The sequence below is a fragment of the Ochotona curzoniae genome, unplaced genomic scaffold (genome assembly GCF_017591425.1).
Source record: "Ochotona curzoniae isolate NIBS_2020 unplaced genomic scaffold, NIBS_Ocur_1.0 contig_4148, whole genome shotgun sequence".
Lineage (NCBI taxonomy): Eukaryota > Metazoa > Chordata > Mammalia > Lagomorpha > Ochotonidae > Ochotona > Ochotona curzoniae.
In genome coordinates this window covers 3232015-3259598 of record NW_024466146.1, presented here as the reverse complement: position 1 = coordinate 3259598, position 27584 = coordinate 3232015, and the positions used below count along the sequence as shown (strand labels likewise).

The 27584-nt window shown below is 37.4% G+C and overlaps 1 protein-coding gene across 4 annotated transcripts in view; it reads right to left on the bottom strand.

Moving 5' to 3' along the window:
• PARD3B (par-3 family cell polarity regulator beta) overlaps positions 1–27584 on the bottom strand; it is a 991411-nt gene that overhangs the window by 475232 nt on the left and 488595 nt on the right. For all 4 annotated transcript variants that reach the window (XM_040984532.1, XM_040984535.1, XM_040984534.1 and 1 more), the window contains exon 5: positions 6121–6209. In XM_040984532.1, the coding sequence (XP_040840466.1) occupies positions 6121–6209 (89 nt within the window). The remainder of the gene's footprint in view (positions 1–6120; positions 6210–27584) is intronic.

Genomic DNA, 27584 nt, shown 5'->3' with positions numbered 1-27584 from the left:
CAAACTACAATAAATACATTAGATATAGCCCCATCTGTGGATTAGACTTAATGTTTTTTCTTCACAAGTCTATTATCATTAAGAAAAGGAAAAAAAAAAAGTAAAACAGCTGATCAGTTTCCAGCATTTGTGGGATATGATGGAGTCTCAAATTTGATAATAAATTTCGATGAGTTTTGTCCAGGTATTCCTGAGAAATGTAAAACTTGTTCAGTCAAGCAAGTTATATCCGAGGCTTGAAAGAAAAGTTAAAAAACAAAAAAACAAATCTGAGAGCAATAACATAGGATAGAGGATTGTTCTCCGTGTGAAAGGACGTGGGTGTTTATGTGAATGCATGTACATGCACTGCCATGCACAGGACATGTTGTAAATTCTAAATACAAATCTCAGTAAGCAGAAAAAGTTGTATATATCTGAATGGATCCAAGAGCCATACTTTTTATATGATAACAGAGTCAGAGTTGGTTTTTAGGTACTGGAGGAAGACTAAACGCAAAGCATTCACTTTCCAGGTTTATGATACTGTTTTAAAGACTTTTAAAAGCAGAGGCTCCAATGTTTTTTAACCATTGAAGCATCTTTATGATGTATTTTTTATAGGTTCTCCCTGAAAGCATAATACAAATATTTCCTTATAAATGCATCAAGTATCTGTGCGCTGACAGATAGTACCTGGACCTAATACAGCGCAGCTTGGGGAAGATAAATGTGTAGTCAGAGAACTGTTAGATTGCCTTTTAAAGATTCTCATTTTTTTTTTCTATTTACAAACATTTCTTTATCCCACTCAAAACTCGTCCTCTAAAATATAATCAGTTCTACATATCATTTTGATGCTTATCCATTTGCATTTACTGAAAGACAGTTATTTCATCTCTTGATGGACAGACAGAGGAGGAGCTTGGAACTCAAGCTAGGTCACCTACAGCTGCCAGGGACCCACACTAGAGCTATCACCAGCTGCTTCCCGAGATCTGTGTTCTCAGAAAGCTGGAAGAGAATGTGGCTGAAAATCAAGCACTCCACCTGGGGAGTGAGAATCCCGTGGGTTCCTTGACTTCTCTGCCAAACCCTGGTTCCTAACACCCGCCCTCTAGTAGTTATCAACCATGGTTTTATGTTTATTCATAAAGAAAAACTTATAATTTAATAAATGTCATTTGAAATTACTGAAAATGTTTGGGAGGATGCAGTTTTTAAAACTCATTTCTACCTTAGAAGACTTCAATTTTCAAAAAAATTTACTCTGCTATTATACACAATAGTTATGATTATTTGGCCAGAGGGTTTGTGACAATGGTTAAATGATTATCACAAACATATTACTATACCAGATGAAATAGCATAAAAGGCTTTCAATTTTATTGCCTTTAACATGCAGGCAATTGAAGAAAATGAGATGTGTTCAGTAAAGACAACTTTTATACACGCCATATCTCACCGTGCTTTTCATAAAACGTGGTCCATTATTTGAATATAGAATGAGCAGCAAAGCATTTGACAAAGATACTTCATAGAAATTTACTTATTTTATTTTAAAATGAAAAACATCCTGAGTGTTAAAATTGAGGGAGCTAAAAAGAATTTTGCAAATATGTATACCTCATAGATGATGAAACAGAAAATAATGTTTGTCACAATTATTTGGGTATATATCTCATAAAAAGAACTGTGAAAAAAGAGGAAACTTCTAGAGTGCAATTGACAGGACACACACACTTAAGCTTTCGAGAACAGCACATTAGAAGGTAGACTAAAAATGGACAATGTAACAGGTGGTAAGAAAGGAAAAAATTAATTTATACAATGAAGAAAGAATTAGGATGGAATAATTCTCTTTAAACAACTTGCTATGAGATACGAAAATAAGCAGCCAATCCAAGTAAGAGAATTGCTCCAAGCTCCACTTGACAATACTGACTCCAACAATCACTGCAACCAGCTTGCTGGTCTAAAAGCCTGGGCCACACATAGACCGAGGATGTTGAATTAGTGTTTAGAAATGAGACTGACATTATAAATGGTTACTGTACTAAGGCAGCTATTAAGCGATTGATTTCCACCTATAGAAGGAAGGCCTGAAGCAAAAGGAATGAACTAGAACAGAGCCTGCAGATGTTTGTAGTCCTAATTTCTTCACACAAGGCGAATGGACAGCATTTTAACATTCGGATTATTCTTGTAGCTGAAAGGCCAGTAGTTGGAGTAAGGGAAAGGTAGAACAAGGAGGGAGACACAGAACAAGGAAGAGGAAATAGTTTATGTTAGAAAAAAAAATTCCTGGATAACATATGAATGCCATGAGAGAGAAAGTGTATCCCTGGAGTGACTTCACGTCAGATATCTCAGTCATTTTAACCAAGATCCCAGGGCAAGTGTGTGCACCCTAGGAGTTAAAATACCACTCAGGATGCAAGCAGCCCAAGTAAGAGTGCTTGGGTCTTCTTCCTGACTCCAGTTCCAATCCCGACCCTGTGAGGCAGTAATAGGTTCAAGAAGTAGGGTACTGTTTCTGCAATGGGAGTGCTGGATGACATTCCCAGCTCCTGGGCTGCCCTGGCCCAGTCCTACAGTGAACATAGAGGAATCAAGTCAGCAGCTGAGATGCAGTGGAGGCCTGATCAATGATTATTGGAAGGAAGTGTGAAAACATGGGGACACATCAAATTACTTTGAGACGGACTCCCAAATAATTTCCCCTGTGAATGGCCATTAGAGTTAGGCAGAAGATATGATAAAACGTGATAGTAGTTTTGCGAGCTTGTCCTGTGGGCTAGTAAGCTAAGCCCCAGACTATGGTGCTGGCATCCCATATGAGGGTCCATTCATATCTTGGCTATTTCACTTCCTTTTTGGTGTTGTTGAACATTTAATTATTTCTTTAGGAAGGCAAATTTACAGAGAGAAGGGGCTGGAGAAAGACCTTCCACCCACTGGTTTACAACCCAAATGGCGACAACATACAGATAAGTGACAGGTCAGACACTCTATCCAGGTATCCCACATGGCTGGTAGGGGCCCAAGCACTTGGGTCATCTTCCAATGCCTTCCCAGTTACATCAGCAAGAAGCTGGCTTGGAAGCAAGGGAGCTAGAACTCAAGCTGGCACTCTGAGATGCCAGTACTGCAGACAGTAGTTAAACATGCTGCACCACAGCACCTCCTCCACTGCCTACCATACAAAGAGAGGCTGAAAGCATAATTTTTTAAAATACTTTTATATATACATATTTTTTACATGCATACAATCTTTAAGTTTATTTTCAACAGCATCTTCTTTTAAACGAGGATAATAGCTACAGTTAGCATGACTGTGCAAATTAATAAAAAAAGTCAAAGCATAATTAAAGCATAAACAAGAGAGTTCTTTTGCTTTGTTGTATTTTTTAAGATCAAAGTCAACTGAGGGCTGCCTCACAAGAAATGCGTGTTATAAAACAAGTGGGACAACTTCCTTTATACTGTTTTTTCTTTAAAGAAAGATGTTTGTGTGAATAATGGGTGAGTAGTTCATCATCGTGCTTATGATTTATGGACCTGTAGCATATATTCATTTAGTTGTTCATTCAACAAATATGCCCCCATTACATCCCAAGACCTGTATTAGGTGTCACAAATCCTTCGGAGGATTTATAGTCTTATTTGGGAGAATGACAAATAGTTAAAATAATTTCAATGACAATTCATGCTTAGTTAGCCTTTCTTTTTTTTAGCATTGTACAAACACCTGCAATATCTCAATTCATCTGCACAATAATCTATGCACAGTGTATGGGAATGAAGCAGTTTCAAGATATTTTGACGCAGATTTTACAGACAATTCGTTTAGTTCTTATGTTACTTACATGAAAGTATCCTCATATGATGTATCAGATCTTCCCTGCCCTGGAGAATACTGAAGATGTAGCTCACTTGTAAGTGGCTTCCTATGTTCTCTATAACTGTTTTGTCATCACCCACACCACTAGGATTGACATTCTCTTTGAGAATAGTAACCTGCAAGTTCTTCCCCTGCCAACTGTGTTTCCTATGCTATTAACGACTCTTCTCCCCTTCTCCCGTCCCACAGTCTGTAAGGGCCATGAATCTGCATTCATGCTACTTGGAGAAACTGACCTTAGGCTCAATTCTGCCATAACTCTCCTTTTTTGAGGCTCACTGTGTGAAATCTCTTAGCCCTAGTTACACAGTATCAAGCAAATCACCAGGGAATTGGAGAAGAAGCATACAACCACAGGCTATAGACAACACTAGCAGATGTAGATTGAGTCTATTACTCAATTGCTCTGAATTTCTGTACTCTAACTTACTAAGGGTGATAATGAAATTCATACAAAATCTGTGTACTGCTAATCATTATTCACATAGAGATACCATTAAAGAATTTCTAAAAAGTTTCTATACTCCATTTCTCTCCATTCTTGATAGCTTCAGAGAGACTACCTAATATATTCACATAGCCATACATCAATTATTTACTTTATGATGGAGATCCACATAATACTTGACCAAGAGGTTAGTCACCTTTTCAAAAGCTAACACTGAAATCATGAAATTAAAACAAGAGAATATTTCTATTCCAAAAGCAAGTCTCATCAAAGTTCTAAAAGATAGTAACCTGGAGACTTTAGGTAACAAATTTTAACACTGTTCAGCTCATTTTTCAAAGAAATGGTCTAAATAAAGATGAAATATGAGCAGATGGCTATAAATCATAAACTTGAGGAAAGTCCACACAGTAAAGTGATGTGATAAATGCTGATCACCTACTTTTTCAAAAATGGCTAATTTCATGCAAACTGTCTGGCAGCTATTAGAAATCAAATCAATGTAAGGAATATGTTGACTGACTGAATGACTACCAAACTCGGTAGTGCCATTCTAATGCCAAATCCAGTCATCCATCAATGTAACAGTCGTTTTATATGTGAAATTTAAACTACCTTAAAGAAAATACTAGGGATCGTAATAACTATAATCAATATAGAATGATGATAATAGAAGTAGCAACAATAGCAAAAGCTCAGAGGGTGCACTCCTAGTCTGCGTTGTGCAAAGGGCATCATACAGGTTACCTCATTTAGACCTAACACTAGCCCATGAAGAAGGCTTCAAGAAGAGTTTTATTTTATAGAGCAGGAAGCAAGGGAAAACAAGTGAGAAAACTGCAAAAGTTCACAAAAGTCGTTAGTAAGAAGAGCCGATTTGTGAGCTGAACCAGCATAGCAGAGCTGGGATTTGAACTAGGCAGTGATTGGATTGTCAATGTGTTGAAACTAGTGCAAGGCAAAGGGAGTATGGGTAGAGTATCCATCATTATTAATTTTGGAATCAGAAGTTTTTCCAATTTTGGATTATTTAAAATTTTGGAATAAATGTCTACAGAGTTATAATAAGACGACATGGGCACGGGGCCCTAAACATGCAGATTAATTATATTTTCAAGGTATGTTATATATGTAGAATTTGATGATAATTTTATACACTATTTTTAGTGCTCCTTCATTTTGACTGATTACAATCTATCACATGAGGTGAACGGTAGAGTTTTCCACATGGGGTGTCATGTTGACCCTCAAATGTTTAATTTTCAGATTTTCAAGTACTTTGGATCTTCAGATTGGAAATATTCAATCTGTTATGAGACATCATAGGAGCTGCTTTCAAATAATGAGGTTCGTTAAATAAAAACATGAAAAAGCTTGGCTGTTAGGTTTATTTCATATATACGTGTGTGAGCATATAAAATGAATTAAAATAAGGCAAGATTATTAAGCAAAATACTGAAAGAATTAATTCAAACCTTCAACTGCTTTGAACCCTGAAACATTTGTTTTAAACTTTCATCAACATAAAAGAAAGAAGGAAGGAATTAATGTTGGTTGCTAAAGAGTGCCAGATGGATCGAGGATCATTTGTGTAAATTTCTCTGTAAATTCTCACATTTTCTGTGCAAGTCAAGAGAAAGTAATAAATGATTTTTGTTAAATGTAGGACACATTTCACTTCATGATTCTACTTACGCTAATCTTAAGACAAAGAAGACTCAAAAACATTTAAAGAAAAACAAACCCACAAACTGAGATAAAAGACTTCTCTTATCACAGAGAAAAATACCTTGATGTATCTTTAGTTTTTGGTGATACAGGCCGTTCTGTCTGCACACCATTCATAATTTCTCCATCTTCCAAGCTCTGCATGGAATCCTGCAGTGACACAAGCACATAAACATGTAGTTGCTACACAGAAAGCACTGCAAATATGAATGAGATATGCCAACATGGGAGAGTAAATGGTTCTGGATACAGATAATAGGATCCAATTTCTGTAATGGTTTGAAACAGGTGTCAATCTTTTGCATGCTTTTAATGTTTTTTTTTCCCTCTCTCATATTTGGTGTCTGAAATACTCTAATAGGCCATACAAGGTGACGTGTTGCCAGCTTTGGATCAATTATTATCTTTCTACTACTCAATTTTGGGGCTGTGGAGATGTAGTGTTTTAAACCAGTGAGGCAATGAAGGACAAGAGAGACGTTTCCAACGACAGGTACCAACTTGTTTGCCTTAGTGCAGGGCATTTGCTTGCAAACCCCATAACCTACAAAGAAAATCAATTTTGTTAAATAACAAAAAAAAAAAAAGGTGTCTGGCAAAGTAACTTCTGTAGTCACTTGTGTCCCAAAGCATAGCAGGGAAAGTGTGCAAAAAGGAAACTGGAGGTTCTTGCTCATTTCTGGCTGAGATGTTATCTCTGCTATGGACCTCAACAAAAAAAAATTATAAATCTGACCATTTCATTTTCAGCAGGGTAAACACTCCTTTTCTATGGAGAGGTATGAGGCTCAGACAGGTCATTCTTGTTCTCCAGGAAAGAGATGAAGCTGAACTGGATGCTACCTAGAGAAGCAGAGGGTAAGAGAGAATAGATTCTAGAAGGCACATCTGATGCCACTGCTTCTTTAGTGAAGACGTTTATTCTCTTATGGGTTTTGGAACTGCTTAGAAGCACGTAACTCTGTGGATTACCCACTCTTCAGAATCAGAATCACAAACAGTTAGGCATGACTGTAGATTCACTTCAACAATAAACCACATAAAGAACCTGTTATTCAAAACCACACCTATAAACACCATCCGTGGATCTGAAGGCATCATTTCAATCAAAGAGTAAGGCAATACACAGGTTTAATAGGTTAGATAGACATAAGGGACTTAAGTTACTATTTTGAAGAAAACAGGACACAGCGCAGAAGCGTTCTGTTGTGAACTGAGTTTTGAAAAAAAAAATCGCTTAGCCTGGTGTTGGTCAGAGTACAAGAATACTTAAGTGGATAAATTTATCAAAATATCAGAAGCTGTGATAATCACATACGTCAGGATAGTTGATGACTTTTTGCCAAAATCATTAATTTTCTTATCTATCTCTCTTACACAGTCATACATTTGTGTTTGCTTCTGCATCAAGCACAGAACACACAGAAGTCACTGTGCAGGGTTTCTAACGCTGTATAATCAATCAATCATCCCCAAATTTAGTGGGTTACAAGCAAACATTGGCTGCCTCTCGTGGCTTTGGCCTTACAAGCAGTTTGGGCTGAGCAGTTCTGGAAGAGATCTCTTGTGTTCTTAGCCAAGAAATCTCCAGGGACATCATGGGCTCTGCAGCAATGATCCTCTTGAGTGTGGCTTTAAGACACGTTTATCTTTCTAATGGCAGTTTTATTGGAATATCATTCATGGAAGATTCACCCCTTAAGAGAGAACAACTCAGTAGTTTTTAGTATATTCGGAGTTTTGCATCAATACCCCTATCTAATGTTGGGACATTGGTGTTACCCAAAAAGAAGTCTGATGCCTTCAGAGTGTGTCCTTGAAGGCAGAGTAGGTTTTTAAGTTTTATGAAGTGCAATTCATTTTGTTTTACTTTCGTTTGTTTGGGGGATTTGGGTCTAAGAAACATTGCCCTAATGTCAGATCACGTAGATTTAGACTATGTTTTCCATTAGCTTTTGCTATTAACTCTTAACATATAGGCCTATTATCTTTTTGAGTTAATTTCTACACATGAAGAAAGTAGGGAGCCTAAATTCTTTTTTTTTTTTTTTTGGTAGATTTGTAGCAAGTTCTAGCAGAATCATCTGTTGTATTCTTTTTGTTCTCATTCTATTATCTTGACTACTAAGAATCAACTGGCCAAAAACATAAATGCTTTCTTTGGACTCTGAATTCTATATCAGTATTACAGTTTTGAGTACTGTAACTCTACACCATGTTTTGAAATGAAGAGTCAGTTTTCCTAATATGTTCACTGTTTTCAATATTTTGACTATCTTATTATTCTAGGTATTTTACTTTTTGTATGAATTTCAGAACCACATCTCTGAAAAAAAGCTAGTTGGGCTTTGGTAGGGATCACTTTAAATCTATGGGTAAATTTGTAGAGCAATGTTAGCTTAATATAGTCTTTTAACCCATCAACAGGTAATAATGGCATCTAATTAAAAAGAATATTCATTCTGGTTTTGTAATTATGCAGGACTACAAACCTCCAGGGTGTCAAAGAAAATTGGGACATTTATCATATAATTTTAACCTGTCTATTTTTGCTTCTCTGTTCACAACTCCAAATGTAACTTTCTTGCATATTCTTAACAAAGGTAAGAATATAATACTTTTTCTATTGCGCATTCACATTATATAAGGTCATAGGAGTTTTCTGGTTCTGGTGGCAATGTAAGTGTAGTTTTAGTTATGTCAATGACATTCTTAACGTTTCAGACTAAGGGAATGTCAATTTTATTTAGGAAACCATGTGATCTTCTGTAGAGAAACTCTGAACTGACCATTTTTGGGGGTCAACCGAGTCAAACTGCAGACTTAAAAGTGAATACTTCAATGTCCAAGACAGGAGTTGTCCTACTTTCAATAATTGCATTATTTACTTTGCTTTATCAAAATAAGCAGTGACTACAGTTTATCACCTCAGCTGATAGCAGTATTTATCTAATAGCAGTGTTTATCATTTTCCAAAATCATTTCTAGACATTACAGTCACAGAATCTTAGTATTCTCTAGAGATGGGACAGGCAGACAGCTGATTAAGTATCCTACAATGATGTAATAAAGTAAGTCTGAACTGACCCTAACAATACCTTAGCAACACAGTGCTTTAAGACTTATAGACAGTGGCAGCTTATTTCTTAACAGGGAACATGGAAACACTTTTCCCTAAAATTAGCAAATCATTTTCAAGTGATAATTTAGGAGTAGTTAACTTTTTTTCCCTTTAGTAAATTGCATGATGAAATGGGGAGTCATGAAATCATACATACTCAAAAATGAAAATGATATTTTTTTTCATAGCCAATTTAAATGACTTTGAAAAAAATCTGTGAGATCATGACTTTTGAGTGTGGAGAAAACATGGCAAAAAGTAACCCTGAGAATTGAAGAACTACAGAAGGTGCAATGGGGCCTGAGTAAACTCCATGTCCCCTGCCTTCAGGGTTGAGAAATGTTAATTACGCAATGCCTGGTTCTCAGATGTGCTCTTGAGCAAGAACATTCACAACTTAAAAGAAGTGGATGTGATTACTTGTCTATAGTATAAAGCTATTTCAAAGTTCGTTCTTTCTCCTCTTTCACATTTCAGTGATTTCCTCTCTAACAAACTTCATCATGTCTTGACAATTGCAGAGAACTTTAAGACACTCGTCCTTCATGTCTTTTACTAAAGGAGGGAACATATCATCTTTGACTCTCATAAAAGCCAAGTTTAATTACCACACTGTTAAAAAAGTGAACATTTTTAGCTACACGTTCAGATTATGGGAGAATTTCTGACAACTGAAATCGGGTTGGATTTAAACATCACTGTGTTATTTTTAGCTTTAAAATCAACACTTACATAAATATTCCCCAACCAATTAGCAGCAGCTGGAAAGTAAAGGTGTTTACATTTACTTAGTGCTGGCACTAACAAGTGTGCATGTTCTCGGGCTGCTTGTGATGGGCCAAACACGAGGAGGGCCACCCGGGTCTCCGGCGGTGATCATGGTTTTGGCACCAGACTATCTTTACATATTTCATAGTTGGTACAAATCACTGGTAGCATACAAAATGTGCTTCACTGTGAAACATCATTAAGCTATATATTTCACATAACCTTTACCTTAGTTTTGAGGAAGAAAATGTTACCCAAATTCTAACTGCAATTTCCTGGTTGGCCATAGCGAGACACAAAATTAAAAAGTGTTTCATAGCTCAGTCTTTTCATTCCAAGGACGAGAACTAAACAAGATGCACTGTTCATCATTACAGGGTTTCTTTTCACTTACAGGTGATTCTGTTTGGCTTTGATTGTTATTTCCTAGTGACACTTGTTAGCCACATATGAAATCACTTGCCCGCAACTTTTACTGTAATCGAGTCATGTTTCAAAAGCTCAGGTGCATTTTTAAACATGATTTGCATTCTGAAAAGGCAACAAGTTTCTTTTGAAATCGCACATGAATTTTAGAATGAATGTAATAGAAAAATGCAGAGAGGATTCCTATGTGTCTGCTGCTCATGCATAATGTAAATTTTAAAATTAAAATTCCAGGCATAATTTCAGAATATTTGTTTTTTCTTTTCTGAACAAAAAAAAAAATCTGTGGTAAAATCAAGACAAACTGCATTTCATAAGAGCATGTATGAAATTACCATGTACTTTGGTAGTCAAGCACTGTTACTCTAATGTGACCTAACAGATATTATTCATGCCACAAACAGGCCTTGCATGGGAATCTTAATTGACTCTTTAAGATAACATTACTGTTTCAGTCGCAGCAACTTACCATGCCCATACCTTAACATACATACACACACGCACACAAACTCCTACACTCTTATGTGGCATTAGATTTTCTACCTATATATATATATATATATATCTGGAATTTAGCAAAATAGAGATCTAAAATGTGCCAAACTACATGATGCTTCAGGAATGCTTTTCATTTTTTCTTCTTCAAGTGACTTTTTTATTTTCAAAGATTTATTTATTTGTTTGAAAAGCAGAATTACAGAGAGAAAGGAAAGACAAAGAGTACATCCATCTGCTGGCATACCTCCCAAATGTCCACAATAGCAAAGGCTGGGCCAGGAGTTTCGTCTGGATCTCGCCTGTGGTTGGCAGGGGCCTACCTACTTGGGACATCTTCTGTTGTTTTCCCATGTACATTGGCAGCGCTGTCTCAAAAAGGAACAGCCGGGGCTCAAACCAGAGTCCATACGGAACGCGGGTGCCTCAGGCAGCCAATTAACCTGCTATGCCAATATGTTATAACTCTGGTCCCCTCCAAAACTAACTCTTAAACTCTCCATTGATCAGAATCACTTGAAACCCTGTGGCAATGTAGAGTGCTGGGCCTCGCCCCTGTGGTTCTGACAACAGTGTCAGGCGTGAGGCCTGAGAATCGACATTTCCAACAAGTCCTTGCTGTTGCTAGACCAGCAGCCACACTTTGAAAAAATCTGCCTTATATTATTTACTGCAGATCTAAGGTTTGCAGGCAAAATCCTAAACAGTGTTAATTAACCCTGGAAACAATGTTGATGATGAGGTAGCCTAGTCAACTGATTTGCATAAGGGAATATGAGACATAGGAAAATGAGACAAGAGAGATGCGATTACTATTCACTTTTATGCGTTGGAATGATGAAAAAGCTAGAATCCAGGATCCTTACTACTCAATTCAGCAACATTTCTGGAAACCATAATATGAACTTAATAACTTGATGACTGATGATCTTATCACTTATTTTATGGCTCTTTTTTAGTCATATTAATAAAACCAATAATAATGTCTTGGGTATACTTTGTTTCTTCTAAAGATGTCAAAATACTTCAGATTTAGTAGTATACATCTTTGAAAATCTCAGTAATGTCTTGCCATTTATTACCTGTAAACAAATTCAAGGGCACACAGATTCATGCCTTGCCCAAGATGAAGCTGAGGGTCAAAGAAAGAAGCAAGTTTACTCATCACTTTTTGTACCCTGAGATTCCATTTTGAATGTAGGCATGATAACTCTACTTACTTACAATATCTCTTCCTTGATTATAGGTGAACCAAGTGAACCAGAGATAACACTCTATGACACATATAAAGGAATTATTCACATACACACTATCAAATGCCTTCCTTGTTTTTAATTTGAGCTCTAATGATTGCATTTTTATAAATAAAAACATTTCATGGAACATAACTAATTAGATCATCAATTCTTTACTAACAACTTCCTTTCTGTCTTGGAAGCACGTAAAAATCTGTTTCTTTAAATGTCTATATCAACACCTTTACTTAAAGGGAGCACACACACACACACACACACACACACACACACTACCTAAACCATAGGGATAACTAAGTACATGATTGTTTGTGCACTAAAAGCCATTTTCTAGTTGTCTATTTTCACAGGCATTATTAGCTGTGGATTATATGTTGTGCCAGTTAAAATTCCACTGGGAGTCACCATCATTTAGGGTAGGCCACACCTTTAGTACAGCTGGTTTGTTTCTGAGAGATACTGGATGATTTTAGTAAAATGAACAAAAATATTTTTGTTAATATTATATTGACTTTAGCAATCATCTTTAAAAACTATTTGCTTTTATTTCTTTGAAAGCAGAGAGGGAAATCTTGAGCAGCAGTGGTTTTTCTACTTACTACTTATCGAATTCTATATTTAATGGAGGTTTTATTGTGATTATAAAGTATACTGAAACCATTTCCTTGCATAAATTAAAACAAAACATCAGAAGGAGGAGAGGTAGCTGGGAGTGAGTGAGAGAATATCAGATGGGAAGTATCAGTATGCTCTTAAAACAGCTTATATGAAATATGGGACTAGTGCAATGGCTCAGTGTCTAAATCCTTATCTTGTACAGGTTGGGATCCCATATGGGCAAAGGTTCGTGATGTAGTTGCTCTGTTTCATCCAGCTCCCTGCTTGTGGCCTAGGAAAGCAGTCCAGGATAGCCCAAAGCCTTGGGGCCCTGCACCCGTGTGAGAGACCTTTCAGAAGCTCCTGGCTCCTGTCTTTGGATTGGTTAAGCTCCAACCATTGCGGCCACTTGGAAAGTGAACCAGCAAATAGATGATCTTTCTCCCTGTCTCTCTTTGACTCTATAGATCTGCCTTTTCAATAATAAAAAAATCTTTTAAAAAATGGTATATATGAAATATATAGGATTTTTAACTTTTATTAATTTTTAAACACAATGAATTTACATAAAATTCTTTAAACATACATATGCTTTACACATTGAGTCAACTGCTTTTTTTTTTCCTTACTAGTTTGTTTTTGTTGTTTTTAGTAGAAATTAGTAAGTCATACTTGACTAAACCTAATATCAAGTTTCAAAGTATGGCTCTGAATTTGAATTCATAAAAAGGATGTGACACTGTTTTGTTTGGAAATGAGTGAAGCAGATATAATAGCCAACCTATCCTAGGTATCAAAAAAGAATGAAAATCCCTGCTGATGTCAAGATCAGATTCTGTTGTTTCTGAGCATCATTCAGCACCATTGGATGTATTGCTTCCCATGTGAACATGTTCCCAAAAGGGCTGCCTTAAAACCTTTTCAGCTGTAGAAGATGTAATGTACCGCAAGGCAATCCTGCACCCCTTGATTCAGGATATCAAATGTATGAAAAAGGAGAGTGGAGACAATACCCACTTTTCTAAATGCAAGAGTGACTCAAACATACTTGAACTCACAATTTCCATTTATAATTGGATTATTACCCTCACAAGTTACAGCTCATTTTCCCTTAATTTTTCTGTATCATTGAATATATCAGCCTTGCTAAAGCTAGAACCTTAGGTACATTGTAATTCACAGCTGAAAGGGTAGAGATACTGAACAGCACAGCAGTCTCGCTCCACAAGGTTCTGCTTTGGATCATGCTACAATCATAAAATACAGGATCAAAGGTATTGTAAACATCTGCTTCTCTTCCACTTAATTTCTCTATTTAAACAACACTATATTCTTAAGTATTGAGAATCCAGGACTGTCAAAATGGACAGTTTGGTCTCATTTATAACTACAAATCATCACCTAATGCTATTAAGTACAAACAAAAGTGGGGGGGAGGGGAAGGGGTTAGGGGACAGGATTATCCAAGCATCACAAAATATTTTAAGCTGAAACATTTTCATTTTGTCAGCTGAGATACGTTTCAATCAATTTGACTCTAGTAAATTGACTGCATAAATGTAAGCAAAGCTATACAATGTCCAGGCCAGGTTTAGAGAAAGTAGAGCAAAAAGAACACATTATTAAAGAAATTCTTTTCATTTGTACATGTGTTTCATTCATGCAGGCACAGGCATACTACCCCGCTGGTCTTCACTGTGAAAATCTTCTCTACGAAAATGTGCTGCTGAGAATTTTAAATGCACAAACCAATTCCAGATTTGTTTTAGAAACAGAAAAAAAGAAGTTACCAAACTGTATGCATGCTTAGTTTAGTGACATCTTGTAAAGCTTCTCAAGATTACTAAAGTCATAGTCTATGTTGAAATTGTTTTAGAATTATCAGATGGAAAATCAAATTTACAACCCATCTTGATTCATGCATATGGCGTGTTTAAGGAGTTTTTGAGAAGGCCTTTCTATTACCTATATTCTTAGCTCTTTTTGTATCCAGATCCAAATTCCTCTCTGCCTGCCATAGGTACTTGCTCCTCTCCCAAGCCCTCCATTTTTGTATCTTTCCACACAATCATTTGGCCATTCACTTTGTCATTCTTACATTTCACTGCCTGCCACCTTCATTGGAGCTCCTGGTTTGAAAAACTATTTTACTAGCTTGTGTTAGCAGATCAACTGCAGATAAACACTTCGGGCAAGGATTTTCTGAGATGACCTAAGTAAGGTGTGCCAGAAACAACGCTTACCCTTACGACATGAAGAATGATTTACTGTAGGAGAGGCATAAACAACCATATGGAGAGGAGGAGAGTGACCCAGGGCTAGCCATACGATTCTGGATTTTTACTATATGTAGAAACACAGTTCAAATGAAGCACAGAACTGTAAACTGACTGAGATCAGCTGTAGTCATGGCTAGCAGTTAGCAAAAAAGGGCTTTCAGTACAAGCAATAACAACACAATAAAGAATTGGGAGGGATTCTACAAAAGTAACTACCATCGTATCAGAATACTGTATGATTTTAATGAAACCACTATACATCTATTTATAAAACGTAAAGTGCTTGAGAGGTATGGGGAAGAGCTGCTCCACTGAAATCATCTCACTGGATTTAGTTTCCAATAGATACCCCCAAGAAGGCTATGCCTTTGATCAGATATGTTCCCTGACACATCCTCAGAGCCTAGAACAGTGAGGCTTAAGAAAGAGTAGAAGCTCCTCTATGTGGGTCAGCTGCTTAGAACTTCCGCTTGCCTGGCCAGCAAAGCTCCCCTTCCACCGTCATGTTCTCTCTGAGCCATTTTCTCTCTGTGCATTTTTTAAAGATTCAGACTCCCTCTTCAGGGCCGTGCCATGTGCAAGCTCTGGCATCACCTGGATGCCACAATAGGCAATACTTTCTCCACAGGTCTTGCTTCAGTACCTCATCCATCCTCAGGGGCTATCATTTAGCACAGGGCTCAAACAACAACCATGCTGCTCCAGAGGTGTTTGGTGAATAATGATCATCTCTACTTTCCCTTAACAGCTCTCAGGTAACTTTCAATAGGAAAAAAAATACATGTTTATGATGTGTATAGTTTTATGCAAGCCCAGTGGGCAGAGTAGTATGCTAAACTCTCTGGGGGAGGGGTTCTAAGATGAATCCGACACTGCTTTTGCATTCACAGCTGCCAGCAAGCTGGAACCACTGCCAAAGGCATCTCTGGCAGGAGAATTTAAAGTACAACTGTGAGCTCATCTTTATTTACAGGTGGAAGTAAATTAAGTAAAATAGAATTCACTAATCTGTAATTGGTTATGGTTCTTTATATGTGCTCTTAGTTCTTATTTAAGCTATATATAAACTTTCATTATTTATAACATGTATCTAAACCAATATTTAAAGCTATCAAATTTCTGTGGCCCCTGGGAGCTTGAACTTATGAATTTGCCATCAGCTGAGAAAGCAAATTATCATCCTAAAATCTAGAGAGCGTTCCATGTGAAGCAAGATTGTGAGAAGGCCTGTTACAACAAAGCCCATTCTGAATTCCTTCTTCGATATTTCTGTTCTCTTTCAGCTATTTCTTTATACTCAATCATGAATCAAGATGGAAAAAAACTCTTTCCTCATAAAAAGATTCATATATTGGGCCTGATGCAGCAGCCTAGTGGTTAAAGTCCTTGCCTTGCATACACCAGGATCCTATATGGGCACTGGTTTGTATCCTGGCAGACTTGCTTCCCATCCAGCTCCCTACTTGTGGCCTGGGAAAGCAGTCAATGATGGCCCAAAGCTTAGGAACTCAGCACCTGCATGCGGGAGATCTGGAAGAGGCTCCAGGCTCCTGGGTTTAGATGGATTCAGCCCTAGCCGTTGCAGCCACTTGGGCAGTGAATCATCGGACCGAAGATTTTACTCTCTGTCTCTTACCCTCTCTGTATATGTAACTTTCCAATAAAATAAATAAATCTTTAAAAAATTTTTAAAAAGATTGATACATTTATTTATCTATAGACTTGCTTATTTCAAGGGTAGATAGAATGGCAATTGATTTCATACACCCCCCCCACACACACAGGAGAGATCTTCTATCTACTGGTTCACTCTCCAAATTATAGCAACAGTTAGCATTGGCCAGCCCAAAGTCAGGAGCCTAGAATAGCATCTGGGCCTCCCTCCCGCGTCGATGGGCAAGGGACTTAAAGCTTGATCCGTAAGTTAGTACTTCCCTGGCACATTAACAGGGAGCTGGATCAGAAGCAGAGTGTATAAGCACCAAAGCATCGCTTCTTTATGGGATCTGAGATTCCCAAGTGGTGGTTTAACATGCTGTGCTCAAACTCTCTGAAAACCACCCGAGCAATCGTCACTCTTCACTCTTTCCCCCTCTTAGTCTCCTTCTGCTTGAATGGCTCCTCACCTCCCAAATACCTCCAAATGCTCCTCCTCTTCTATTACTCTCAACATCCAGAAACTCTTTCCTAAGTCAAAAGATTTCTTCCATTTTTTTTCTGTGCTAATCTGGTGTTCCTAAACTTGACATTATCCAATTAAATTACTTCCTCAGCACTATCAGGATCCGTGCTGGGCTGGGAGTTTCCGTTTCTCGTTTCTCCGTTTGGAACCTGCAGCACTCTGCCTTACCATTGTCTCCCATTGTCTTCACCTGTTTCCAGCCTTGTTCATCATCAGGCCCTTCCTCCTGCTACAATGTTGTCGTTTGTTTCTCTCACGTGCCTGATCTCTCACTGTCATCCTGACAGCATTCCACTTCCCCAAGGATCTTACACTTTGACTTTACTAAGTATCTTCTGCTAGTGGGCTGTTTTAGAAACTCTGTAACTAAAAAGCCAAGCCATTAGGAAGGCAAAGCGAGGTGCCTGACTTAACTCCCCAGTATTCCATGGAGAAGTTTTTGAAAATAAAAATACATCAACAAGTGAGAAATCACAGGCCTGACAAAAGCCAAGTGGCAAACGAGAGTCTTTTAGTTTTACAGCCCCTTCCTGGGAGCCCCTTCCTGGGAGCCCCTTCCTGGGAGCCCCCTTTGTGGCCAAGCATCCGTCACAGCCTGTGAACAGACGCTCTAAAGAGCTCTTTCTGGGGAATGAGGAGCAAAGAGGCCAGAAAGAAGATGGTGATGAATAGTCTTACCGCCACTCCTTTTCATGTGTTCCATAATTCAGCTCAACTGAACACCAGCCAGATCCCCCAAACACATTCTTACTTTGGTCTCAAACTCGTTCCTTGTACAACAGTAGATATAAACAGAATATAATCATTCTTCATCTAACAGAGTTTGCAAAATCATGAATAATGATAGTTCTTTTTCCAATAAAAATGTACATATACACGCACATAGAGAACTATGTACTTTTAGGACTCTTCAAATTAACAAGTCTCAACTATTTCTCAAGGTTTAAAAGAGATGTTTGACTGCCCATCTAAAGCCCCTATCTCTGATAGAATGAATCCTAAGAGATCTGTAGTACTCAAATGATGATAAATATTTTCACAGATACATCCATGAACGGGGATTGTGACATGGGGCAATATCTGAGTAAGGCAGGTGGCAGGCTGCTCAAGATAAAAGCTTGAGTGGATATCAGGAGGATTTACACTGACCCCCACCTGCTCTTCCCAGTCCCTTGAGAACTGACAGCAAGATGAGAAGCAGAGTACAAACAAATACCCCTTTCAAATCTGTCAGCCAGTGCTGCCATCACTCTCAAAGCCCTTGACAATACATCACTCCCACACACAAATCTCCCAGGGTCAGTCACACTGCGCTGTGGCAAAACTAGAAATTATTACATTTTGGAATAAGTTTAGCACATATGAAATTTCTGTGATATTCCTTCAATGCAATTATGAAAAATTATATTAATGAAAGGGTTTATACATATCCATATGTACACAACATATGTATACATGTATACACACGCATATATATGTATATGTATATATATATAGTGAGAACTAAGTTCTTAGATTCTTAAGCATAATTCCAGTCTTTGGCTACTTTCAGATGACAGACTTCAATCTCTGGTATTTTTCCTCCTTTTCTCCTGCCCTGTGACTAGATTTGCAAAGCACAGGTGTACTATAATTAGGTTTCTTATTTCAGATTTCAAGAACTCCTTCTATTAGACAGATATGATATAATCCAATGTGACCTACACATTAGTTCGTGAAGCCTATCTAGATTCATCATATGGCAATCCTGGAGGGAAAAAATAAGCAATAAAATCCAGTAGGAGATGAAGTTGGAAACGAGTCAGCTTCAAATGGGGCTTTCCCAAATCACTGGGTCAATCCTCTTCCATCCCATGCCCACGCCTGCTATTTCCCTACTATCTCCGCTCCCAAGAGGTTTCAAGAACACACACCATTCACATTCAATAGGGTTTCCAGTTTACACAGTTGGATGAAAAAAATGAAACATTCCAAAAACTTATCTGATGATCTCTGAGTTTCAGTAGCTTAGTTTAAGTGGATATTCATATTTAAGCGGATATTCATACTTACTAGATGCATGAAGAAATGAAGAAAACCACTGAGCTACCACTTGATTGCAAAACTGGCTGACTGACTCATTTCCTGCCATAGTAACCTGGGCCAGTACACTTACATGTAATTTTATATAGAAGTAACAAGCCATAGAGAAACTGAACTTTCTCGCTTAAAGGTCAATTTAGTAATAGCTGTAAATTTTGGGTTGTTTCCTGAAATAAATTTTTAATAAGTGAGAGAATAATAGAAAGAAACGTTGAAAAATATCAAGCAGATATTTTTCACTCCTGTAACAGATCACTTATGCAATGTTATATGACACAACTAAATAGCATCTTCAATGACAAAGAACTCTTTCTAATCAAAGCCTCCATTTGTCTGAATAAAATAAGGTTTTCCTTTTTATTTCAGTTCTGGTATGATTTCTAATACAGTCCCAACCCTAGTCCTTGGCCATCTCTAATCAGTGATGCAACCTCACACAACTAATGAACCCCCAGGGTTGTCTAAGAAAGTCTATGCTTTGTGACAGATAAATGTACTTTTTGTTTTAACTGAATGGTGATGTAACCCCTTATCCTCTCTCCTTATTAATAGGGGAATACTTGTACTGTATCTGAGGACCCTCAGGTAATGGGCCACTACAAAAGAGGGCAAATGACCCCTTCACTGGTGAGGCAATCACAGCAGATTAAAATTATAGCATTTAACAGCTCTTCAGAGGGAAAGGCTACTGGAAGCAAACATAATAGTTCTAGGTAATCAACTACATTGGTTAATTTTCTGTGGGTGAACTTCTTCAGAGTAATGATCAAATTATGGATATGGCAACAAAGAAGATTCTTTTTTTTTTTTTTTGGACTCAGTCTAAAATGTTGAAATGTACACAAACAGAAATCATACATTAGGTGATGGTGGGTAGAAAACACTATGAACATAATAATTGGTTTCTCTTATTTGATTCCATGAAATGGACAATCAGTAAGATTCCCAGCTCAGAGTTGTCATTTCACAATCAAGCGGAAACAAAGAAAGGTATACCCATCTGCTAGTTGGTAGACAGTAGTAGGCTAACATGCCATGGATGGTAAAAGACACCAGGATGTGCGACACGTGCTCACCTTGACCTCCCAAGTCAAACGGGCAGGTGTGGCCTTCAAAACAGTGCACCTTTTTCTGCTAACCCCAAGCATTTAACGCTAACAGAAAGCAAACAAATTTCCACCACTCCATGCACTTTGCACTATGAAGTCAGCACTCATTCATACACAATCATACTACTGACCCCGAAAATGCTGAGGCAGAAAGACATGCAAATTAGAAAACGAAAAATTCTAAACCATAATGCTTTTGATAAGAAGATTTACTCCATCTCACTATCAGATTCTGACTTAAAATAGTGAAAACTGAAAGAGTTAATTTTTAAACAGTATATTTTTCTTTTTATGTATTCTTTTTAAAAAAGAGTTATTCTTTTTTCTAATTTGAGAGGAAGATTTACAGAGAAGAGAGAGAAAGAAAAATCATGAGAGAGTGAATGAGAGGTGGGGAGTAAGGGACAGAGAGAAAGAAAGAGAGAGAATTTCTGTCTGCTGGTTCACTCCCCAAATAGCTGCAAATGGCTGCAAAGGCCAAAGATCAACTGATCTAAAGCCAAGAACTATCAGGCAAAGGCTTCTTCCTGTTCACCCATATGAGATAGGGACCAAAAGACATGGTCCATTCTCTGCTGATTCCCAGGCCATAGGCAAGGAGCTGGATTGTAAGTGGAGCAACCTGGACTTAAACCAGTGCTCACACGGAATGCTAATACTACAGGTGGAGGATCAGATTGCTAACACATCATGCCAGGAACCTTATGCATTTTTGTGTTTATGGTCCAAACACTTTGAAACCAAATGATATTGACTATTTTCATTATTGGTTTTCAAAGCGTGCCAGTCATCCTCCAAATTCAGCTTATCATATTTCACCAGATTATCTTACAAAGCAATATGCCAATCTATATATTTTCTTCCTATCTACCTGAATAATTTAATTTTCAATGTATTCATGTATCTAGATATCTTGTCTTATCTTAATTGATTTCCTTATTTAACTTCAATCTCAGTTTCCCTCCAAAGAAATCGACTTTGTATAATTGTCAAATGCATCACTGAGTATGTTTCTATTATTATCTGTTATTATCTTCCATTTCCAATAGGGTGAAAAGGATGTCTTCCCAGTGCATGTGGCTGTATTGGGCACAGTGATGAGTGTCTGAATGACAGCCACATGTCACAAAAATCAGTAGTCATTTAGCTCGTGGTTGAAAACTCTTCAGAGTCCAATGGCATTTACTTATCTCTTAGAATCATGTTGCTCCAGATGCCTATGCATAAAATATAGGTCTTAATTTGTAATTTTTTTTCCGAAAAATTGGTAGAATTTTTCAAACACAATGCAATTATTGATCTTATTTTGTCAGTTGAAATGTTTAATACTAACACTCATAAAGTGTTCGCATTTATTTTAGGTGAATGGCTTAATTCAAATCATCATTCCAATAAGCATTTTCTTTGGCTAATTTTAGATAAAGCAGCACAATTTCAACAAACTCTGTACTGTAGCTCTTTCATTTTCCAAATATTCTCCTTACAAAAACAAAGTTTCATGAAAGGTAAAGAACCTGCCAAAATGCCATTTTGGCCATAACAGGTGTAATGCTGAGGGCATCCAAAAAAAAGGAAACTACAGATCCAATGGCATACTGATTGACTTAAAAGAGCAAATGGACTGTGAGGATTAGACCTTAGCCTAATGAACACTAAAACTCACTTGGTATAAAAGGAAAAAAAGGTGAAGCAAATTATGAGATACGGAAAATCCATTATGATAAAAATGATTATTTTCATCAGTAGAGAAACATGTATTTGTTTTGTTTTTACTGTTAAATTTTAAAAGAAACCAGAGTTCTGTATTTGGTTTCCTGAAATACAGAACACTGCCATTTGCCAGCTTACTGCACCTCTAAATTCACACAGTTTCCCTTTACTTTCACTATTAATAACTCTCATCAAACAAGAGTTCTTAAGCCATGAGAAAATGAAAACTCAAAATACATAATTAGTGTTGGCAGCAACTGAATTAATAGGAACTGTTAAATACACTAAGACTCTTAGCAATGAAAGCTAAGGGAGGCCTGCTATCAATGCCCACACCTAAAACCAAAACTTCAACGATCTGCTGCATTTATGACACAATGCTCTTACAACATGCCGGAAGGGTTGGCTTGGTGGTCGAGGCATCTGCTTTTGACTTGCCATATTCCCTACACTGCACAATTTAATTCATCCACTAGCCCTTAGAGTGGCAGGATATGTAGAAAAGTTACACTAGATCTTGTGGGTTTATTTATCCGGGAATTTTTTACACTGGTAGAAGCGATGGGCTGGTTCAATCTTTGTTTTTTATTAATCATTGCATCAGATCCTACACTGAGCAGAAATTGACTTCTCTCTTCATACTTTGGAAATTCTCCTAAAGATTCTTCCCACTGAAGTGGAGTATTCATAGGTAAAGCAGGAAGTGATTAGTGACATTAAAATGACAAAAACATGTAATTAATAAAGATAATCATAGCAACTAGATTTTTCAACTCATATTCATTGGACCAAAACTGAACCAAATAAAACCATGCAGAACTAGTTACAATTGGAAGCCTCAGTCTCAGTGGAAATATAGAGAAGATTCTGTGTTTGCCCTCACAGAAACCGCAGGGTTATTGGCCATCTCTCCAATGACGTGGGCAGCTTTATGGAAAATAAAGAGGTCACAGGAGATTCCACTTAGAATGCTGCTGTCATGCACACACGTCTGCACTATATGGCTTTTCATATTTCAGTACCTATTTTGTAAGTACATTATTTCTATAATATTTACTGTCACCCAGGGAAAAAACAATAGGGCTTACCGAAGCTTCCTTGAAAACAAATTAATTGAGACTAGAAATGCCATAATTAATTAGAGCAGCTTTCCTTCACTTGAGGGGCTGGAATATTTACTGAGTGATAGTAACTTGTGCCTACGGATAAAGCCATGTGAGTAATACAACAATGTACTCTGTCTCAACATCACAAGCTTGAGAGGCCATTAAACTTGACCTTTCAATGTTTTCCACTGTTCCCACTAGGTTCCTTTATGTAATGAACAATTCTGACCATATTCTAAAGCTTGCTTTAGCATATATTATCTTAGGTAATATGTTAGTCTGTTTGATCAACCCAGTAATTTATAAATAATAGAAAAAAATGATCACACTTAGAATACATATAAAGTAAAATATCTTCAAATAGAATTCAAGAGTAAAACAAACAAATGCTAAATATATAAACAACAAAATGTCTTAAGGTCATTTTATGCTAGAATAAATCTAAGATACTTTATGTGATATAACTTTGAAACAATAAAGTTCAAAGAAGGCAAAAACAGTGCTCAACACATATAAATGACTAGTAGAAGAAATGAGTGACAATCCCTTCTTATTCAAAATAACCACTACAGGGGCCAGTGTAAAGGCATAGCAGATTAAGCCATTGCCTGAGATGCAAACAAGCCACATGAATGCCACTTCAAAACCTGGCTGCTCTACCTCCAATCCAGCTCTCTATTAATGTGCCTTGGAAAGCAGCAAAAAATGATCCAAGTGCTTGGACCTCTGTTGCCATGTGGCAGACTCTGCAGAAGCCCTGCGCTTCAAGTTTAAGCCTGGCAAAAGACCTGGCCAGTGAGGCTAGTTGGGGGACAAGCCAGCAGATAGAAGATACTCTTAGTGTCTCTCTTTAACTCAATTCTGTATTCCAAGTAAGCTGCACGCACACACACACACACACTCTCTCTCTCTCTCTCTCTCTCTCTCTCTCTCTCTCTCTCACAGAAATCAGAATAACAGCAACAAGAAAACTGTATCATCACTAACGTATGCTATGAAGGGTCTTCAAAGGTTCATGGCAAATTTGTGTTCTCTGTTGGGAGGATTAGTTACTTATTTTTTAATTTAGTTTTTATTTATAGAAGGTAACCAAAGCTCACGCATTTCACATACAGGCTTGAAAGCACAGTGATAATTCCCATCTATCCCTCTTCCTGCTCACATGTTTATCCCTCCTACTTACTTTTCATCATTTTAATTGTTTTTTTTTAAATTTATTTATTTTAATAATCTTAGTTGGTTAGGATACAAAGGGTCAAGGGCTACAGGGTGAAAGTGGGTAATACCATTCTTTCCACAGTAATATTATCATTTTTCCCTGTATCTGGGGTTAGGGGAGAAACAAAGGGAAAGGCCCCACCTAGCCTCCCACCCATCCCAGATCCCCAACTGGAGGCACGCTCCGAGGGTCCTGCTCAAACACTTTTGATATAGTTCATCAGTTTTGGATTGCTGTCCATCTCGCTGTTCCAATCACAGGGAAACCTATTCAGAGTCCACTGGCTGACATAGTCTCTTCATGGTTGGGGTTCTGAGATCAGCAGTTCAGTTGGAGGGATCACCAAAGAAACTTCATCTGAGATGTTCTCAGATCTGATTCTTGAGTGAGTTTGCTAGTACAGACTCCAACACTGTCCGTCACACAAATCAGCTTATGCACATGCTGGTCGTTGCTACTGCTGGGTCAGTTCTGTTTCCAGCCCTGTCTTCCTTGTGAACCAAAGGGTGTTGTAGTCCAGCTCAATCCTACCCACTTCATACTCAGTCCTCACGCAAACCAGTTGGAGCTGCATCATTTTAATTGTTAAATGATATGCTGTGTTTATTTTATAAGCATCAGTTTAACCTAATGTGGGAGATCCCTGGTAGAATTACCTTTGTAAGATATTACTTTACCTTCTTCACAATGTGTTGCCTCCTTGGCCCCATATGTAGTTTGAAGAGACCACTTGTGCATTTGGAATCATACAGCATTTACTAACAACAGTGCCAGTGCTGTGGATTCCAGACCAGCCAAATGATGAGTGGAAGGGACCCTGAGACCCAGCAAATAACAAGATCCTCTCTTCTGTACTACACCAGACCTAACGTGCACTTGACCTCATCACCTCTACTGCCTTCCTCATGACCACAGTGGCTGTCAGCAACATTTATGCTTTCCTCAACTCAGATGATCCAAGGTGCAAAAACTGTAAATAATATAACCATTCTATTGATCTATACCCTTGAAACACAAAATTAGGCCAATCATTTATAGACCTGCTGTCCCAGCTCTCCAACGGAAATTGGACTTATTATCAACGGCAGCAAGCATTGTTGTGACAGGCATTCTTCCTGCAGTGTAACATAATAACAGATGGTGTTCTTGTGCTGAATTTTGTCCCCTAATGTCTATTCAGACATCTTAGGGTTGCAGAACTTTTGGCGGAAGTCAAGTGACAGATTCATTCCAAGAGCAGAGAGAGGAGATGTGGGAGATCAGCCTTGGATCTCTGCTTGCTACCTGCCAGCCTAGACACCTGTCACATGATTGAGGGACTGTCGAAAGATGCCCCCCACCTTTACCTTTCTTAGTCTATATAAGTTTGTGCTTGCATTACAATAAATGGAGGTGCTTAATCAGGCTACCTCTCGCGGTTCTTGTGGATGAAGAAAAGCATCACTTCACCCCCTCAGTGGTTTTGGGGACCTGCTGGTGGGCAAAACCTCCAAGAGCCCTTCACTAAATAAAGAAGTCAACAAAGGGTAAGTAGAAAAAATACTACTCCTGCAGAGTATGGATGAGGGCTGTAAGCCAAAATCAAATCTCAAAAATGTGTATTTCAGTCAATAAACATAATTCCTTTTTGTATTTTTTTTTTGTTAGTTACTGCAAATCAGGGAAAACATGGTATTTGTCTTTGGTGGTCTGGTTTATTGCACTAAGGATAATATTATCTTTCAGTTCAATTTTTCCTTGAATTTTCAGATGTCCCCTCATATAAAAGAGAATAACAATTTTAAAGGCAATAATTTATGTTACAATAGCTTTAATTTGTAGTTAAAATATTTTGAAGATGATATATATTTTTAGAAAATATTCTTAAAATTTTCAATTATGCTTCAACACTATAAACTGCTAAATACTAAAATGAAAATAGACATGAGGCAGCTGAATAGTACCCTATAGCCATTTTAAGGTGTATAGCAGCTGGTTCTGTGTATAAACTAAAATTAAAATGTCAAAGAAGTAGTCAGAGGATGCGGTTAAGAACTTGCATTTTTTTAACATATTTCTTACTCAATACCATGTCAATTAATTCTGTAATGTTGTAAATTGATGTTGATGTTATGTTGTAGCTTTTAATTGATCGGGATGATATTCTGCCAGCTCTGCTTTTGCACCAGAGATGGTCTCCCCAAGAAACCATTGACTTTATCTGGACAATAAGATGCTGGACTCTATGTTTGGTATACTCTTGCAATGAAAGAATCTTGACTGAATTTGAAATGTAATACAGCAACAAGGTGGAGAAATCCACCATGGGGGGTTGGGTCTGGGGAGGGGTTGGGGGATCCCCAGAGCCTATGAAACTGTGCAATGTAATTTATAAAATGTATATATATATTTAAAAAAAAAAGAAAGTGTTCTTGAAATTTTCCATTTTTTTTAACATGAGAGCATCATCAGTAAAAGCAGAGGTTCTTGGATTAAATCAGGCAATAACCTTTTCTAAGAAATATATGTAAAACATGACAATACTGAGAGTTTTAAAGTAAAAGGGCACAGTGATGTATTAGTAGATATTTAAACATCAGATAAAACAACTAAGTGAACAAAAGTATTGAGGAACTAAGATGACAATTACATAATGTCAAAAAGCAAATTCAGAGAAATATATAAAAATTGGCAGCCTATGTACGTAATAACACAGCCTCCACATTTGAAAGTTTGATTCAACTACAAGATCGGCCAATCTACCATCACAATAGAACGTGTTAATGCATTTTTCCCAATAACCAGTTAAAGGCTAAAGATGTAGGTTATTTAAAGAGTACAACACAAAATTTGGTACATTGCTCAACAAACAAGAATTTGCTAATAATTTAAATCTAAAATGTAATAAAGATCAAAATAGTAAAGCCTTACACAATTTGAAACTCACTGTCTTATGGCACCCAAAATATTGTTTTAAAGCAACAATGGCATATAAGGAATATCAAGGAAAGCAACAAATAAGGAAAACTATGACTCTGCAGAAGAACAAGAAACATCCTAAACAAACACTTAAGAGACTATAAATACACAGGATATAGATTTTTCATCTGACTATAATGTGATTAAGTTAATTCAATGACAAAAAGACAGCAAGGATCAAGCAGAAAGCCTTTCTCCACACATTAGGAAAATTCAATCT